The sequence below is a fragment of the Engraulis encrasicolus genome, chromosome 23 (assembly GCF_034702125.1).
Source record: "Engraulis encrasicolus isolate BLACKSEA-1 chromosome 23, IST_EnEncr_1.0, whole genome shotgun sequence".
Lineage (NCBI taxonomy): Eukaryota > Metazoa > Chordata > Actinopteri > Clupeiformes > Engraulidae > Engraulis > Engraulis encrasicolus.
The window spans coordinates 39,176,107-39,196,205 of record NC_085879.1 but is presented as its reverse complement, the minus strand read 5'-3'; the positions used below and the strand labels follow the sequence as shown (position 1 = coordinate 39,196,205).

The following is a 20,099-nucleotide window of genomic DNA, read 5'->3' as shown; positions in this document are numbered from 1 at the left end:
AAATATGTTTAAGGCATTAGTTCCCTAGAGGTGTATTCTGCTTTCTTCTGCACCAATCTAGTTTCGCTTCATCCACCTATATCCATTTTAATTTAAAACTACTTGACGAGCTCTACTTTCCAAACACAGACCTCCCACACTTCTTCTTCTCCTCAAAGGATCCTTTAACCACAAAAACATGCGAGAGCAAGGAAGAAACCATCAGCAGGAGCAATAGTCTAACTTACTTCTTCAAAAACATTCTCAGAACTCTTGACAGAGCCAGTAAATTATTAATTATGAAATGATAACATTAAGGTAGCAGACAAAAAAAAAATCAAAACCACTTTGCTACCAATCCATATGTGTTACAGGAGGTGTGCACGACATTTCATTTCACCAAGATTCAAATTCAAACACATTTCTGCCGCAGAAATCAATTACAGAAAATAATCTCCTTTTGACACATTTCCTTGTCAGGTCTGTTAAATCATAGAAATTGCAGAGAGAGAGAGAGAGAGAGAGAGAGAGAGAGAGAGAGAGAGAGAGAGAGAGAGAGAGAGAGAGAGAGAGAGAGAGAGAGAGAGAGAGAGAGAGAGAGAGAGAGAGAGAGAGAGAGACTAAACTGCCAAGGGTTTTAAAACCCAGTGGCACCTCCCAATCCCACACTGGGCTTGTGTGCGCTTTGACGTGACACGGTGGAGGCGTCAGGGGGGGCTATGTCCCTGACATGAGCTGTACGTCGGCGGTCCTGAATCCTGACACAAGTCCGTTGAAGGGAAGGGGGGGTATAAGGAGACTTCTTCCGGAGTCTCTTTTATCAGCCGGGAACGTACAGCAAGGGTGCTGTAATGCATTATACATTCCCAAGGACGCCGACAAGGGGGGTGGGGGGCAAAGAGGTCAGTTGTCCCGGGCCCTGAGAAACCGAGGGTCCATAATTGGGTCCTCATTACATTGAATGTATTATATTAGGTGGGGGGCCCTTTCAGATGAATTTGTCCTGGGCCCAGCCAATGCTGTCAGCGGCCCTGTGCATTCCATTCAGGCACAGTTTATGTACTCTTTAATCTGTGTTCTAAGCCTGTTCCCTCAATCTGCCCACCGGTCTGTCAAGGAAATTTCTTTATCGACTCGGGGTGAAATGAAATAAAATAATTCAACCACCTACTCCTGAAGATGAGTCGAGGACTTTTTTTCCCCCTCTCCTCATCCTTTAGAAGTTGCCCGTCCTGGCTGGCTTTGGCACACTGTGTTATGATAAAATGTCATCACCGACTGCTGTGTTCCTTCCTTCTTTTTTCATACGAGAAAAGGATACATGTTGATTTGGGAGAGGAATACGTTTAATATCTTGGGTATTTTTCTGGTCTCTTAGACAAGTATTGCAGCAGAAAATACATGCAGTATTAACAAGATGGCGTACAAATGAAAAAGGATAAAAACATCTTCCTTTGAACCATATTTTATCCGTCCCTTGGCACAAGAAAACATTCAAGCCAAATTTGGAAGAGATCGTGTGTGTGTGCGTGTGTGTGTGTGTGTGTGTGTGTGTGTGTGTGTGTGTGTGTGTGTGTGTGTGTGTGTGTGTGTGTGTGTGTGTGTTCGCACGCATGTGTGTTCGCATGTGTGTATGTGCTCGTGTATGTGTGTGTGTGTGTGTATTTACACGCATGTGTGTATTTCAGACAGGATGGAATGGCTATCTCCAAAAACAGTATTAAACACCACTCACCCTCACCCTCACCCTCACCCTCACACACACACACACACACACACACACACACACACACACACACACACACACACACACACACACACACACACACACACGCACGCACGCACACGCACGCACACGCACACACACACACAGACAAAACAACAACAACAACAACAGCAGCAGCAGCAGTAACCCCTACTCACCAGGAAGAGGCTGCGGAAGTTGGAGAGGTCCCCAAAGAAGTCCTCGATGCTGATGGTGTGCGGGTCGAACGCCAGGTAGCTCCCCAGGCTCTCGTACAGCTTCTGCATGTTCTTGTGCATGATGGAGAGCTTCTCGTACTGCTCGCGCGAATGCTTGGAGAAGCCGTGCAACCACAGGTTAAGGACAATCAAGACTGATATGAGGCAGAACATAGATTATGTATATATCTCTATCGTACTACTCGGTATTAAACATAAAGATTTTTTTTCCAAGAAAACTGTTCACATATACTAGATTACTTCTGCAGAGCATCTGTAGGGCCTCTGAAAGTTGCTGTGCATGATGGAGAGCTTCTCATACAGTGTGACATGAATGCTTGGAGAAGCTGTGCAGCACAAGTGTGGCTGAAGTACAAGCAACACTCAAAGAGGTAGGGGAAGAGAGACTATGTATAGAAATGCACTTAGACAATTCACCCTTTCAAACCTTCCACTTGAATTAAAAACAATACTACTACAAGGTATTATACATAAAGAATATTTGCAGAAAATCACCACAGGTTAAGAACAATCAACACCCAAGAGGCAGGGCACAGATTATGCATAGAAACAGACAATGAAACGACCCCCTTTAATTCAAAAATAATAACTACTACTGGGTATTATTATTATACAGTACATTCAGACTATTTCCAGGAGAACGTTCCCAGAAATAACTCGAGCATAATTTAGAACATTGTTAAGACCCAGAAGGAAGAATGAGAAAAGAATGGGAAAGGAATGGAGAGAGAGAGAGAGAGAGAGAGAGAGAGAGAGAGAGAGAGAGAGAGAGAGAGGGAGAGAGAGAGAGAGAGAGAGCGAGAGAGGGAGAGAGAGAGAGAGAGAGAGAGAGAGAGAGAGAGAGAGTTCACAATTATTGTGAGTTTATAGAAGAGATTTTCTAAGGTCAGGTAGTCCGAGCTACCTAAAGGCATTGGTCGCGGAGTTGATTGCAGCCCATTGTTTATTTGTATTCCTCCTACCTGTCCAATCAAGCACGGCTGAAGAGGCGACCCAATATAACCCAATCAGTGTGTTATTTACTACACCACACAGCAAAAGGGAGCATTCACTCAAAAAGCCACCACCAAAGTTGCAATTAACAGTTTTACCACAGTGCTTTTAGAAAATAAACGTGGTGGGTGGCTCAATCAGTAGGGCACTGCACTGCCACACCGGGCACCAGGGTTCAATTCCGGCCAGATATCATGTCCCGATCCTTCCCCACTCACTTCCTGTCAAAAGCTACCACTGTGCTGTCAATAAAAAGCATAAAAGCCCCTTAAAAAACAAAGAAAACACACATAGTGCAACCTTCAGAGCTTTTGAGCATGAGCACACAATACAGAAGTACTGACCATACAGGAGGAAAATATGTCCTTTGTCAACCTTTGGCAGATGGTGGCTGTTTGACCCTGCACATACTGTGGTGGCGCAAAACAATATTGTAAGATTTAATAGCGGTTTCAAAACATCCAAAGTGGCGACACAATCCCACAATTCAAGCCATTCTCAGTGTAGCCAGCAGAACCCCGCATGGAATTCGTATGATTTCATATAAAAAATGCAGAGAGAGTCTCCAGAATTGGCCATAGATGTTGAAGATGACCCCCTTTCCTCAGCTCAAGGACACAAATGCCGCAGGCATATCAAACGTCGGCTATCTCCCAAAACCATCCCAAATCTAATCTAAAATCTAATGCACAGATATTTTTCCACCCCTTTTTTATTTTGAGAGGGGTGGGGGTGTAGAGGGGGAGACTGAAGAAGGAGGAGGAGGAGGGGGAGGATGAGGAGGAGATGAAGAGGGAGGATGATGATGAGGAAGAGGGGGAGGATGAGGAGGAGGTGGTGGTGGCCATGGGGGTTGAGAAATATGAGACTTAACTAAGTGCAGATAGTGTACAGATAACATCTTTGATTTACGGCAGCCTGGCGGAGTCTGGCGCTCTGCACTCCAGGGGCCCGTCGCTGGGGAGAGGGGGAGAGGGCGAGGCCCGCACCGCACCGTGCCGCACCGCCTGTTATTTCCACATCAAAGACATGTCACATTGACGGGAACTTGACGTGCACTGTCCTACAGCAGTGTCAGCGTGTGTCCCTCTCTCTCCTCTCCTCTCCCTCTCTCTAACAATATCTCTCTCTAACAATTTCCTTGCTCTGGTTCAAGTCTCTCTCTCTTTCTCTCTGCCTTTCCTCGCTCTCAAAATAATCTCGCTCTGGTCTATCTCTCTCAAACAGTACCCTTTTCTCTCGCTTCCCTCTTCTCTCCCTCTCTCTGCTTGTTCCTCTCTCACTCTCTGTCTTACTCTCTTTCTCTGAACCTTCAAAGGCCGTTCTTCTAGCCTTCCTATCTCTCTCTCTCTCTCTCTCTCTCTCTCTCTCTCTCTCTCTCTCTCTCTCTCTCTGTCTCTCTCTGTGTCTCTCTCTCTATCTCTCTCTCTCTCTAGCATGCGTCACCTGGGCTTCAAAAGATTGGCGTATACCAAGGTCTCAAGGTAAAACATTATACTGCTTCCTCCAACCAGGAAACTGCTGTTTGACAGTCCTCCCTCACTCCTGGAACAGCACTCAAAGGAGCGGGAGAAAGAGAATACCTTCACTCACTCTCTACCTTCACCTCTCTCTCTCTCTCTCTCTCTCTCTCTCTCTCTCTCTCTCTCTCTCTCTCACACACACACACTCAATCACTCTCTGTCTCTCACGCTCATTCACTCTCTCTCACGCTCATTCACTCTCTCTCACGCTCATTCACTCTCTCTCTCTCTCTCTCTCTCCCTCTCTCTCTCTCTCTCTCTCTCTCTCTCTCTCTCTCTCTCTCTCTCGTCTGTCTTGACTGAGTGAAAAGATGCAGCATACCTGCTCCATTTCCCACTTCCTTCCCCCTGTGACTTTCCCCCTGCACAACAAAACTCACCGTGATTGAGATCAAAATTGAAAAAACTACTTCCACACCTTTGAGAGAACAATATGAGTTGGGTCGAGAGCGGAAAAATCGGGCCTATCGGTCTGGCTTAATCTCGTCCCTCAGAGGCCAAATAGGTGCTTGTGGATCTCCTCCATCTGACATCTGACTGTTCCCCCATGTCCTTCCAAAAAATGTACCACGCAATACCAAGTAGTTTTTCGTGCTCAGTCACAACACAGATAAGAAGTTGAGACATCGTCTCTGCTCTGCTCCGACAAACTTGCTTAGTGAGGGGGTCAAAACCTTTTTAGATGCGTCCTAGCATCGCTATTAGAGGGTATGTCCGTCTGTCTGAAACGCATTCTTTAAATTGGCCAAAACATGATCTTCGACGCCATTTTTCAGGTTACTCTCTTCATGTTTGTGCTTTTCTTCTACTACCGGATCGTGATATCCCTACTAGGACACATCTTTGTCCGCCTGTCAGACTTGTTCCTCTGTTATAAGTTCCTCTGCCACTGAAATGATATTGCAAACATTACGTCAAAGATTGAAAAAAGAGGCGCTAATGAAGCCGCACACCAGAGGAGGATGTGCTGGCGACCCAATAAAACACTTAAAAGAAAGAAAAAAGTGCTGCAAACTCCTGAGTTTTAGCAAAAAGGTTTAATGTTGTGACAGTGTGTTGGCCCAAGCGACTTTACTCAGGCTTAGTTTCCTTTCTTTAAAAGCTAGATGTTACCTTTCAAAACTACAACAAAGACACTGAACATGGAGGTTAAGTGTTCACATCACCTTGAAGACCCTGTCTGCTCGTCCGCAGATTGTGAGTTATGTAAACAAGGCCCATACTTTGATAAGAGTTATTGCGCCAGGCTATGTTTGGCACATCGCTGTACCAACAGCTCTAAGCCTTAATTAAAGCCTGCCTGTACTGCACTCACATTAATGACATGTGGATTTATCTCTATATCTGACCACCCAGTCAAGCCATATACTGATAGCGATTGTGACCGCTATTTAGAGTTGGCTTCATAACAAATAAGTGTCAAACAGGAAATACACAGAAAAAAAGAGGTAGGGAGGAGGAAGGAGAAAGAGCTAAAAAAAAAAATCCACATAAAAACCAACACAAAGAACTTCACACCCGACCACCTGTAAGGTCCGCCATAAATTACCCCGTTTGTTTACCTTTGTGCATGTGAGAGTTAATAAAATGGTGCACGGCTCCCCCCAGGCGAGGGCCAAAAAGCCCCCCTTAATAAATCTCCCCTAACCCAGTTCCATTAATGTTTTATTTAATGCTTTCCTATGTGCCTCCTGGCTCTCTGTGCCGTGAGCCTGAAGCTTAGCCCACTCGGCGCTCTCTCTCTCTTTCTCTCTCTCTCTTTCTGTCTAACTCTCTCTCTCTCTCTCTCTCTCTCTCTCTACACAGATCGGATTTACCCAGGGCTCTGCCAGGCCCCCAGCACACCGCCAAATTACACCCAGCTGCCCGGCAACTGGACAGCACAGCACAGCACAGCACACACACGCACACGTCCAGGGTGAGAGAGAGAGAGTGAGTGTGTGTGTGTGTGTGTGTGTGTGTGTGTGTGTGTGTGTGTGTGTGTGTGTGTGTGTGTGTGTGTGTGTGTGTGTGTGTGTGTGTGTGTGTGTGTGTGTGTGAGAGAGAGAGAGAGAGAGAGAGAGAGAGAGAGAGAGAGAGAGAGAGAGAGAGAGAGAGAGAGGGGAAGAGTTTGTTTCAGTGAGTGAGACAAGGAAGCAGGGAGAGAGGGAGAGAGATGGAGGCAGAGGATAGAGGGAAAGGGATGGAGAGAGAGGGATGGAGAGAGAGAGTGACAGACAGAGAGAGGAAAAGAGAAAATGGAAAACGGGAGAGAAAGAGAGGATGAGAGAATGAGAGAAAGTGAGAGACTGCAAAGGTGAGCCAGAGAGATCATTTGGGGTGAGACAGAGAAGTGGGGGAGAGGGGGGCTAACTGCGAGGGGGCATAGCACAATGTCTGTCCCACACCGTCACACGGTTAAGCTTACCGGACACTTTCCTTGGCCCAGGTACAGGGCCAGGAGGGCAAATGGAAAATAGCAGGCCTCAGCTCACATTTGCGCCAAAGGCAGTGGCCTGCGAAGGGCTGGCCCTGGCAGCTCCCGGGCAGCGGTGGCAGCCCCCCGTGCCGAGGGTACTCTGACACGGGCACCGCAGCCTGACCAGCATGGACAAACACAACAGCTCTAGGCTAATGAGAAGTGATGTAACCTGGGGCTTTGGAGGTGGGGAGAGAGGCAGTTTAATAGCCGAAATGGCATACAGTGTTACTCAGGGCCGCTGACTGTTTGTTTCGGCTGGGCCGGGGACAAAATCGTTTGAAAAGTCCCCCCCCAAACCAATACATAGAATGTAATGAGGGTCCAACTCTAAGCCCCTGCCCCCCTCCCTCTGTGCTGGGTGTTGGAGTTTTTGTGCAAGATGGTGTTAAGTTTCCCGCCAGCGCCTGCAATAATAATAATAATGGTAATGTTATCCTTGGCTTCGGTTTCATTTATTACCATGGTGGTGGTTACATTTTCAGCATGCGTGTCATACGTTGGTGTAGGGCAGCTGCCCTTTCACAAGCGAAATAATGTGAAATGAAATTAAGTTTGAATGACAAGCGAGTGACTGCTGCTGTGCTTGTGCCAGACACTGAGGCCTGAGCCTGCGAGGCGAGGCTACACCGTGAACTGACTGTCTGTGTCTGTGTCTGTGTTTGGGTGTTAAAAAATAATCACACAAAAAACTTACTTTGCACCTGTCCATTATCCACAGAGCAAAAACGAATCTGCTACTGAGCAGTCGTGTTTGTGGGGTAGAGTGTGAGGTGGGTGGTGGTGGTAGTGGGTTTGCTTTCTTTCTCCTTGCTCTTCAGTCTGGTAAGCAGACAGTTGTCGTGGCAGAGAACAGAATGACAGAGACAAAAAAGGAGCAAAGAGAACTGGGGTTCATTTCACATGGCGAAAATAATTAAAATTTGTACTGAACTGAATGCCACACAGTGTTGTGTGTGTGTGTGTTTTTATATAATCTGGACCATTTCCAAAGTAATTAACACAACACCTTGGAAGGGGATCAGCGGCATGCCACGAAAAAATTCGTTCACTTCCTTTCGTTTCCTCCACCCTACTGGCTGTCTCCCACAAGCTGCCAACACAACACAACACAACGCAACACAACACAGCGCTACGCTACGCTACGCCACACAAGCATGCATGGCAGAGAGAGTGCAGCCTGATAGAATCTCCCGCCACTCCGCGACGTGCAATTACGGCTCATTGTTCAGCTGTGAGGCAATCAGATGAGGCGCAAAATCAGACCCCGTGAAAACTCCGCTCCGGAGCACGCACGCACGCCCGCCCTCCCGGCCCACTCGCTCGCGTGAAAATTTGCAAGAAATGTACAAAGTAATCTGCTGATTAATGCTTCATTATTGTCGGAAATTACAGAGATTTGTGAGTGATGATCTGACTGTCATTATGACTTGATAATGACGGGGAATTTGTCTCCCTCCCTGAAATAAAATAAATAAATTAAATAAATCAAACCTCGTTGGGGTTGGGTTAGGTCACAAAAAAAAAAAAAAAAAATCATAAATAATGGGATTGGCAAGCTAAAAAGTAAATGCTTTGATGCCACCCTATTTGAAGCAACACACTGAAGAGTGCCAGTGTTGCACCGAGCAGCTCCAGTAGACAGAACTAAAAAAGAAAAAGAAAAGGAAAAAAAAAAATGAGGGGGTCTCTACAGGTTTCACACAGAAGGCAGATAACTGGGGCTTTCCGTTAGATGTGCAGTGCACACATGGGACTCTCAGTTGATGTTAAGGACAGGTGATAAAGGCCGTAATAATCTCGGCTACATTATTTCTTCAACAAGATCCTTCATCTCTCCAAGCAAGAGGAGCCCTCCACGCCATAACACCCACTCCCACCCCCCCCTTCCCCTGGCACATAATTACATTCCAATGGAGTACGGAGGCTTTTAACTTCACAAGCCTTCGCCTGGCTTTCATTTCTTCTTCTTCTTCAGGTTTCCCCCTGTATTCGAAAGTAAGCGCCTCCTCCCTCCTCCGCCGCTGCTGCTTTAGTGGTATGGGTAGGTGTTGAATGCAGATCCGATAAGGGTGTCAAAAGGAGTTTGGCAAGGGGTTTTTGGACGTGTGTGTGTGTGCGTGTGTGTATGTGTGTGTGTGTGTGTGTGTGTGTGTGTCTAGGTGTCTAGCACACTTATGCATGCACATCACAGTGCAAGAGCTGCCTGCCAGTCCACCTCAAAGTCCACATGGTAATTAAAACCGGGAGGCCTGAGGAGGAAATCGGGTGCGATGTGTCGGCATTGGCAGATAAGTGAATTTCCCTCTCGTCCTGTTGGCGCAGGGGTCGCGACCCCTCATCATGCCACGTTCCGTTCCTCCGCAACATCAACACACGGAAAAGCCCCACTTCTTCCCCTTCATTTGCAAAATTAAAAAGTCGTATCCAGTGTCAATTTCACTGTCAATTTATTCTACATCCCCCTCTTTCCCCTCTCCACTGAAATATTAATTTTGGGATAGAGACGGGCGGCTCTCTCTCCCTCCCTCCCTCCCTCCCTATCTCTCAGTCTGCATCTCCCCCTTTCTCCCTCAGCACACACACAGCAGTCTCTGATGATGCTGAGATGAGATGAGAATCTGGAGCTAAGAGAACGGGGCGCTGATATAACAATCTGCAAACACACCAGGCATCAAAGTCACAGTGGAGTAGAACTCAGGGCTCGATTCTAGAATGCCTCTCAGGCAATATGCAAGGCTGGCAAAAAAAAGATTATAATTCAACAAACCAGTGATGCCTGTCACACAACCATCAAATAATTGATATTGCAGTTGAATTAACATCTGTATTATGAAACGGTATTTGCACATTTTATCAAAAAGGAGATCTTGTGATGGTTTCTTTTGCTCATTTAGAGAAAAAAATCCATTAATTGCTTTTGAAGGAACATTTTTATGCAACAGTCCCATCTGTTGAATATATTACTACCGGAGAAAAATGCTTAAAAGCATTCGTAGAAAGACAGAGCAACCATATTTGACCTAATCAATAATGCAAGATGTGGTAGAATAGCTTATGCCATTCATTGTGAACACTTGTTTTGGGTAGTGTAGAGGAACCTAATGAGAAAAGAAGAACTACTGTCAAGGAACAATATGGCAATTTCTTTCAAAGGCAAGCGCAAAACAACTATATGAAATACTCCGTCATTTACCACACATGTTTGAAGTTAATGGATGCAAGAAGGATACAACCCTGATGATAGCATAATGCAGATTTAGGTGGCCTTTTCCGAGACACAAATCCCAACAGCTCTACACTCTTTGATCTGTGTAGGGCTTTAGACTAAGATGTGGGTCAAATTATTCACAATAGTCTGTGCATGTGCGTGGGTGTGTACGTCTGTTCACACGTACAGTGAAACAAGCTGTGCATACACACAACAAAGACAAACGAAAACAAAACTTGGTTGTGAGGGCACTCTTCGGACGAGCATTTTCTAGCTTTTGAAGTAGCTATGAAATTGGAGCCAAGACCAGAGGCATTCAATTTCAAAATATTATTTGAAAGTGAATCGTGTAGCAGCAACTATTGCAGAAACGAATGCCTCTTTTTCACTGCCGGTTTTCTGGTAGGCCTACAGCTCGACACAGCACGACTCGGCCGACACTGTTTGCTTTACGATTAAGCTGTTTCGTGCCTGTTCAAAAAGCAAAAAAGTGCGTCCGGGTCGAGCTGTGTCGAGCTGTAGGCCTACCAGAAAACCGGTAGTGGAAAATAGGCGTAAGAGAACACAGAAACTGTTATTAGATTAGAGGTTTTTATATAGACGCCACAACGAAGATGCTCATCAAAACAATGTTGTGCTTAATGGATTAAAAATTACTCTGGTTTTATTGTCCACTCCCACTGCTACCGGAGTGCACTAAAAGCTTGACATCGTTTTTTTTCCCACCAAATTACCACAAAATATGGTGCCACTACTGTGCTGCACAGACCTGTTTGATGGCCATTTTCACCAATCAAAAGGCATTAGACTCAGAAAGTAGGAAACTAACATAAAAAAAAAGAATTATTGTTAAATAACTGAACAACCATTTGGAAACTCATGAGAAAATCTCATTAGCAGTCCATAGAAAGGGATGTGGTTGGGTATTTTAAAACGGGCTTGGGCAAGTTATAATTTCATTTTCACAATGATTTGAGTTCAGAGCAACAGAGGAGAAGCACCATGAATTCTTTCTGTTCAGAGCCAAAAGCAATATCGAGACATTGTACTATCTTGTCAGATACTTTCTGTTTAATGATTGTTTGGCACTTGCATTTGGCACTGTATTTGATTAAACTGCTTGCTTTACTTCTTTGTTAATCAGCTGCAACAGGACCAATATTTACAACAGCGGGTTCTGTAGTCAAATTGAAGCCCTTTCTATCTTGTAATATTTATTTTTCAACAACACTACATTCCTAAAATAGTGAAGCACAAATGGATATTATCAAGATTGACTCAGCAAAATACTGGATAACTCGTCATGTACTGCATTACCAAAACCTTAAACCTCTGTTATTAGAAGCTGACACACACTGACTTGGCACAAAAAAACTGCAACACAGCTCGGCTGCAGTACAGGGGAAATCCTTTCGGAATTAAGTTAGCACTGAGCGCCCAACAACAACAAGTCTGCCGTGTTTACAATCAGATCATCATCTTATCAATCCCGTGAACAAAGACAGAAAGGTCAACTCTCGTGTTTGTCTCTCCTGCCTATCTTTCTTTTTTTCCCTCTCTCTCTCTCTCTCTCTCTCTCTCTCTCTCTCTCTCTCTCTCTCTCTCTCTCTCTCTCTCTCTCTCTCAGCTGGTGGGGCTGCTGCTGCCAGCTCCAATCGTCCTTGTCTGCCTTGTGTGCCTGCACTGCAGAGACAAACAGCTAACCCTTACTTACTTGCACGGCGCTGCTTGATTCTTATCTAAATCTTCAATTAAACGTTGTGAACACAGGTGGCAGTGCTCCGGCGCTGATTAAGTGTGTCTTGATTGTACGGTGCTGTTGTCTGTCTGCTGTGTCGCGGGGTCTTGGATCGGGGGCCCCACCCGGCACACTCATGATGGAAGACTTGGAGAGTTAGAGGGCCTTGGCTGGGGGTAAGCTATAAAGCACTACAGGTGGTGGGATGGTGCGGCCCGGCCCTGCCTTCTATTTCTTTCCCAGTGTGCAGTCACCTGATGCTAATTAAGTTTATCGCTTCCCCCCAAAACCGCTCTGTGATTACATGAATTACACAATTGGATCCACTGATTGTATCTCGCTGATGATGAAATGGGGGAGAAATGTCAGCATTTATTTTTTTCTTTATTAATATTTTAATTTAGTTTTGTTTTGTTTTTAGCCAAAGACCAATGCAGTCAAAGCGGCAGGAAAGACATCAGGAAAAAAAACAGCAGCAGCAAGAAGAATGCAAAGCTAGAGATCGAATGAGTGAGCACAGGAGAGCTTTGCCAAGAGCCTTTACAAGTAACGCCCAAGACTGTCTAGTTAGTCCAACAGAAGTGCTTGGACTGCATTTTGTGACAATTTCCCCCTCCTTTTTTTCTTTCTCCTTCTTCTGGTTGATCAGAAGCGCGTGAAGCTGTGAAATGGGTGCTCTCCTGGGAGTAGTTAATACAGCTCGGTAGAACATGCCTGTAATCATGACTAGTGGGCTTTTTAAAAAACATGGTCCCTGCAGGCTTCACTTTGAAGTCCCCCTTGTAGACGCCAGAGTGTTTTAAATGTCAATAGTATCCGAAGGCCTCTTTTGTCAGACCTTATAAAAATTCTATACAGATAGCCACTATAACCACTTAAATGCTTTTAGCGCAACGCAAATTGGATCGATGGCAACTGCTTTCGCAAGGCAAGGCAAACGGTTGTTGTCTTTGCTTGCCTTTTTTCCCCCTCCTGAGTTAATATTATTCTAATGTGGACCACTCTTGGATTTGTTTTTAAGAATCAATTCAAATGGTTACCCCCCAAAAAAAACTGCACACACACACGCCTGCACGCACACGACATGCGCGCGCGCACACGACATGCGCGCGCGCGCGCGCACACACACACACACACACACACACACACACACACACACACACACACACACACACACACACACACACACACACACACACACACACACACACACACACACACACACACACACACACCCTAATTTGATCAATCTGCCAACTCCTTCGAGGAATTTCCCAGCTGGTCAGTGAGTGTGGAAGGCTTGTTGTGCTTGCAATTGCACATGTTTTAAATGCCCAAACCACAACAAACAAAAATAAATATTAACAGGCCAAATGAGAGACTGGGGAGTAGTGTTTGAGAGAGAGAGAGAGAGAGAGAGAGAGAGAGAGAGAGAGAGAGAGAGAGAGAGAAAGAGAGAGAGAGAGAGAGAGAGAGAGAGAGAAAGAGAGAGAGAGAGGTGTGTGTTTGTGTGTGTGTGTGTGTGTGTGCGTGTGTGTGTGTGTGTGTGTGTGTGTGTGTGTGTGTGTGTGTGTGTGTGTGTGTGTGTGTGTGTGTGTGTGTGTGTGTGTGTGTGTGTGTGTGTGTGTGTGTGTGAATGGGGTGTCCTGGGTGCGAACCAGACCACTGCATCGTACGTATTGATTGGTTGGGTTGGGAGGGGAGGGCTGTCCGGCCATCCGACGGGCATCGGGGGAGGAGGAAGAACAGAACAGCTCCATTCCATTCGATAATCTTATCATTACAGTTGCAGCACAGCACAACCAACAGGTCGGGGCCTGTTCACTTGTTTGTTCCTTCTTCGGCAGGCAGGCAGGCAGGGGTTGAGGCAATGTTGTTTCGATTGCCCAAGTAAGTAAAGCAGGAGAATCCCATTAAAGGGCCCTCTTCAAGCACGCCTGCTTTGTCTGCGGCTTAATGAAGTGAACGGATGAGTGCCAAGCTACAATGAAGCGGCCTTGTGGTCACGGAGGTGAAGAGGGGTTTGTGTAATACACTACACACAACTTTACTACGTGACCCGACTACATTCTCCACATTACATGCCTGTCTTAACTGTTTCTTAAGTACATCAACCGTGGAAGCGACGTTATATAAAATCAACGGTTTGCTGCCAATTGTGTGTAGCACAAAGCATTACGAACGTTTTTTGTGAAAAAAGGGGTGAAAATGTGAGAATGTGAATCTACTGTATGCGGCCTTGTGTGTGTCTGAGTGAGGATGTCGGACATGTTCAGCAACGACGAGGGCTTTCTTTTTCCTTCATGTTCACCATTTCTTTTCCCTCTCATTGGATTAATGCGTAGACATGATGATAGAAATGAAAATCATATTTACGGTGCATGATCATACATCTAGTGAGAACTCAATGTCGAGAGAGTAGGGAGGGAGCAGGGATGAGCTAGGGGGGAGGGGGAGGGGAGACGACACTGATGATGGTTGGAGGGGGGAGGGAGGACAAGCAAAGGAGCAGATAGTAACTGGTGATTGGTGATGGGCCTGTGGGGAGTGAGGGAGGGAGGGGGAGAAAGGGAGGGAGAGAGAGAGAGAGAGAGAGAGAGAGAGAGAGAGAGAGAGAGAGAGAGAGAGAGAGAGAGAGAGAGAGAGACTTGTGGGACGCGTGTTGGAATAATGGACCCGTCTCCAACGGAGACGCTCCGGCACAGAGTCTATTTTTAGCAAATTAATTTAAGGGCTCTAAATAATTAACTGATAATTATCTGGCAATCAAGTGTGGGATAAAATGATCTCCAAGAGATTCTCCAGCGAAGCTTCAGGAGCTTTATCAAGATGTGGGTCTGTAGTCAAAAAGCATATTTCTGGGTGAAGAGAGAGAGAGAGAGATCGCGAGAGAGAGAGAGAGAGAGAGAGAGAGAGAGAGAGAGAGAGAGAGAGAGAGAGAGAGAGAGAGAGAGAGAGAGAGAGAGAGTAGTGGAAATAAAACAATGATGGGAGAATGGGTGGAATACCCTGAAGGAAAGTGTATTTGCCAATGAGTGTAGACTGTGCCTAATAAGTGACAGGCATCTGGCACCCACCCACTCACTGTTTTCCCTCTGACATAACACAGTTGGGGTATGAAAATAAAATACACAGGCAGACACGCACATACTCTACACACACGTGCGCGCAAACACACACAGGCACATGTTGACATGAACACACACACACACACACACGCACACACACACGCACACACACACGCACACACACACGCACACACACAAAGAAACGCACCCACATGCACACACACACACACATTCAGGCATGCACACACACACACACACACGCACGCACACATGCACACACGCACACACGCACGCGCACACACGCACGCACGCACGTGCGCGCACACACACACACACACACACACACACACACACACACACACACACACACACACACACACACACACACACACACACACGCACACACACTCCCCAGTTAGCGTGTTACACACTGCACCTGTCTTCCTCAGAGTGCACTCAGAGTGCTGCTGACATATTCCCATGAACTTGTGCACCAGCGTTAAGGCAAGAAGGCGCCGGTACGGCAGAGAGAGGTGCGGTAAGGGAGCGGTGCAGTAATGCAGGCAGCCGAGGGCAATCAATAACACATTCCCAACCCGGTATAGCAGCGGCAGAGGCAGCGGCAGAGCAGCCAGCTTGCCTGCACGTTATGGGGGAAGATAATGGGTGCTTGCTGGCGAAGGGGGTGGCGAGCATGACAATGGCCCATGGGTGACGAAGATGAGCAGCATGATGGAGGGGAGGGGAGGGGAGCGGTGTGATGATGACAGCGGTGGTGATGATGATGGCGATGGCGATGGCGATGGCGATGGGGATGGGGCATGGTGATGGTGATGAGGCAAACACACTCATAAGTGCTTCCTCCTCCTCGTTATGGCTTCCCATGAAAACACCTTTAAGGAGGAGGCGTAGAAAGAGGAGAAGTAGGAGGAGAAGTAGGAGGAGGAGGAGGAGGAGGGAGGAGAATAAGAGGAGCAGGAGGAGATGGAGGAAGAGGAGGAGATGGAGGAGGAGGACAACGACGAAGAGAAGGATGAGGAGAAAGAGGTGGAGGAGTATGAGGACGATGAGGAGGAGGAGGAGGAGGAGGCGGATGAGGACGATGAGGAGGAGGAGGAGGCGGAGGAAGAGGAATAAGAGGAGGATGACGAGGAGGAATAAGAGGAGGAGGTCACTGTTGGCAACGTGGCGCCCCAAGGCCACATTGCTATTCACGGATGCATTCCAAATTGCTATGAATAATGGAGACATCCCTCCTGCCATAACATGTGTGTGACACTGACCTTCACTGCAGGAACATTCCCCCTCACCGCCGGGAGAGCAAGAGGCATGCTATGGGGCTGATGGTCAAACAAACACAGGAGTGGAAGAGGAAGAGGAAAAGGAAAAACGAGGAAAAAGGAATAAAAAAGCAGGGGGGAAAAAATTGCAATATGCATGTGTGGGTTTGAGAAGCAGTGGCTGTGCCAAACAAAACAAATTGCAAACAATATAAATAAACAAATGAACGAATAAATAAATAAATCATTATTGTAAAATAAATTAATAAATGCAGTCAGACCCAGTCTTTGTGAAAGTTTTGGCATGGTGGTTGTTTGGTAGAGTGTCGAGGAGAGAGCCAGGCAGCAGGAATGAGAGGTGGAGAGGTGGAGAAGAGAATGCAGCAGTGAGGTGAAAGGAGAGTAGAGGGGAGAGAGAGGGGGGGGTCTAATGTGCCCCAGATAGCTAGCCTGCTAGCCCTGAGAAGACACCTCCTGGAGAGTGAGCAAGAGGAGAGTGGAGAGCCCACTGACAGCTGATGAATGGCCCCGAGCTATGTGTGTTTACGCTCTTACTTGTGAAAATCAAAGTGTCTCTGTGCCTGTTTCCTCCGCTTCCCTCCAGCTCCTACCTGCTAGCAAGCATGCTCCATCCTCTGCCTATCTACCTTCCATATCGCTCGCTCCCACTGGAGATCTCTCTCTCTCTCTCTCTCTCTCTCTCTCTCTCTCTCTCTCTCTCTCTCTCTCTCTCTCTCTCTCTCTCTCTCTCTCTCTCCCTCCCTGTCTATCGCTCCTTCTCTCTTCTATCAGTATCTTTCCCTCCGTCTAACTCATTCACTCATTCCCCTTCTCTCTCTCTCTCTCTCCCTCTCCCTGTCTATCGTGCCTTCTCTCTTTTTATCTTCATCTATCAGTATCTTTCCCTCTGTCTAAGTCATTCACTCATTCCCCTTCTCTCTCTCTCTCTCTCTCTCTCTCTCTCTCTCTCTCTCTCTCTCTCTCTCTCCTCACTGAGCCTGAGCCTGCCTCTCCCCTCCTCACACACTCCTTGCCTGCCCTCCCTCTCTTTAAACATTGTTCCATGGACATATTCATGTAGAACCATCTGTCAGGCTAAGTATATCAATCCTTCCATCCGTCTATCCCCCTGTCACATTCCTCTCATATTTATATATATTTATTTATTTTCGGTTTTGTTTTCTGGGATTTTTTTTTTCTTCGTTCTTCCTTCTTTCTCTCCCTGCTTTCCTACTCAGTGCATGTGTAGAGGCAGCGAGCGGCTGGTATCTAATTTGAAAACACTGTATACCTCCCTAGTGATGAGGAAGAGCGATAGCAAAACAACAACTAATGGGAAAGGGGGGGCCTGTGACTGAGTGTCACACAGCTGACAGCTGCTTTCAATAAATATAGATCTTAAAAATGTCTTTCAAAACGGCAAATTGTTTACACACAAACAACTTCCCGTCAATTCCACGGCAGGCAAGAGAAGAGAAGGAGGGAGGGGGGTGGGGGCGGGGGGGGATTCAAAGACACATAGCTTTGTCGTGAAAATAAGAAACACACACACACGACGCTGGCATTAAGCAAGCATCGGTAGATGTGCTCAGAAGTCGTTTTACTCCCCTCTCTCTCCTTTGCACAAACTGTCGCCTTTTCAGCTGCTGAAGCGGTACAGGGAAATGGCGATTATCTTGGCTTGCCCGTGTCTTATGGTGAACAGGGGGCTGGCTGACAGGCTAGCTGCCTCCCACTGAGTAACCTTTTATAAAAATCAATGCGGCAGCTAAACGCTGCTCCTCAGCTTGGCGCCTCCAACCAACCGCCACAGCCGCCGCCGCCGCCGCCACCATCACCACCGCCACCACCCTTGCCTTTGCCATCACGCCCCACCCAGAGCAAGAGAGAGAGAGAGAGAGAGAGAGAGAGAGAGAAAGAGAGAGAGAGAGAGAGAGAGAGGGTAGCAAGAAGAGAAGAGAAGAGAAGAGGAGAGGAGAGAAGATAAGAGAGAGAGAGAGAGAGAGAGAGAGAGAGAGAGAGAGAGAGAGAGAGAGAGAGAGAGAGAGAGAGAGAGATAGAGAGAGAGAGGGTAGCAAGAAGAGAAGAGAGGAGAAGAGAAAAACAGAAAGCAACAGGTAAATCACTGCATCACAGCGTTCAATACTAGTTGCTGCCGCCTGGTCACGGTTCACCACCCCCTTTTTTCCTCAAGCTGTAACCCCTGAGTATACTAGCACATTCAGAGAAAAAAAATATATATAGTAGGCTTCGTTATTATCATGCTCGAATGTGCACAGCTTCTACAACACATCTTGCTCACGATATGGAGGAGACTGCATGTTTGGTTTGGTGTGTGTGTGTGTGTTTGTTGTGTTTAGTGTGGGTCTCTGTCTTTGAGCATCATGACTTCTTCTTCTTGGTCGGGCGGAGGAGTGCAAAGGTGCCGGGCTACTTATGTCTGTGGGTCAGGTGGTGTTGTGTGAGGTTTGGATCCTCGGACCAATCCACTCCAATTACGCTTACGCTCGGAGTCCACCTCAGACACACTCAAGCTACCCCCTGACAGGAGTGCAGTCTCGCGTGCGCGGGGCCAGAGTTCAACAATTTTTTGACATGCTTGATACCAGGGCTTTGATTTGGACTGGACAGGCGTCGGGAAGATCCATAAATATATTATTACATCACCAGGGGTACAGAGGGAGGAGAGAGTAAGAAGAGAGGAGAGGAGGAGGGGAGGGGAGGAGGGGAGGGGATGAGAGGGGATGAGAGGAGAGGAGAGGAGAGACGAGTAAAGGAGAGGAGAGGAGAGGAGAGGAGAGGAGAGGAGAGGAGAGTAAAGGAGAGGAGAGGAGAGGAGAGGAGAGGAGAGGTGAGTAAAGGAGAGGAGAGGAGAGGAGAGGAGAGGAGAGGAGAGGAGAGGAGGCAGAGGCAAAATCTGAGAAGGCTGCTGCAAGCACAGGTAAACAGACGTTTCAAAAGCCTTGTGTTAGACCCAAAGAGAAAGGGTTCTAACAACTCACTGTCTGAGCACACTGTTCACAGGGGAAACTCAAGCCCTAGCCAGGCATCGATAACAACAGCAATATTCCACTAAGAACACAACACCACTTCTCAAAATATCTACTCGCTGCAGGTAGGGTGTAAATGTGCATGGTTGAGAAAAGGAAAAAACGTGAAAAGTTAAGAGAGAATAAAATAGGCCAGAAAGAAAAACAACATGACAATCGAAAATTCAAGCGAGAAACTAAATCGAGAAAAAAAACAAAAAAACAATGTGAATTATGGATAAATCAGCATTTCTACATAGGGAAACTGATACCATGGATCGAGTGGCACGGTGACATAATTAGCGTGCCCACAGTTGGCTGTTATTCTACTGGTTTAATTGGCTGCAGATGCCGTGTCTACAGAAGGGTGCATTAATCTCCAGTGAAAGTCATCACCTTCAGCAGGTGGTAGCCCTAGAAGAATCTCAGGACAGACATGCAATGACGATGGGTAAAAAAAAACGAAAAAAAGAAATCTCACCTCACACCTAGAGAGAGAGAGAGAGAGAGAGAGAGAGAGAGAGAGAGAGAAATACGCTATGGCGGTCTCCATTTTGTGCTCTTAGTGCCATTCATTTGGGCCGATGGGGGATCTGAGGCTATCGACAGCTTTCCTCATTAGCGCAACATGCCTCCATGTGGTAATCAGACCGTATTAACCCGCTGAGTTCATTAAGGACCTGCCCAGACAGCTGCTGAGTCGGGAACGAGAGCGCGTCGCGGCCGGCTTGCACACGGCTCTGACCCGGGACCGAGCCGCTGCCAGGATTCCAGCTCTCTGCCATCCATTGGGGCTGCCAAAGCACTCTGAAAGCCCACGGTGGAGATGGAGCTTCT

At 46.9% G+C, this 20,099-nt stretch overlaps 1 protein-coding gene across 6 annotated transcripts in view; it reads right to left on the bottom strand.

Annotated features, from left to right (window-relative positions):
- The window catches only part of diaph2 (diaphanous-related formin 2), a 642,359-nt gene that overhangs the window by 110,042 nt on the left and 512,218 nt on the right, over nucleotides 1-20,099 (bottom strand). For all 6 annotated transcript variants that reach the window (XM_063190038.1, XM_063190036.1, XM_063190039.1 and 3 more), the window contains one exon: nucleotides 1,903-2,068. In XM_063190038.1, coding sequence (XP_063046108.1) covers nucleotides 1,903-2,068 — 166 coding nt within the window. The remainder of the gene's footprint in view (nucleotides 1-1,902; nucleotides 2,069-20,099) is intronic.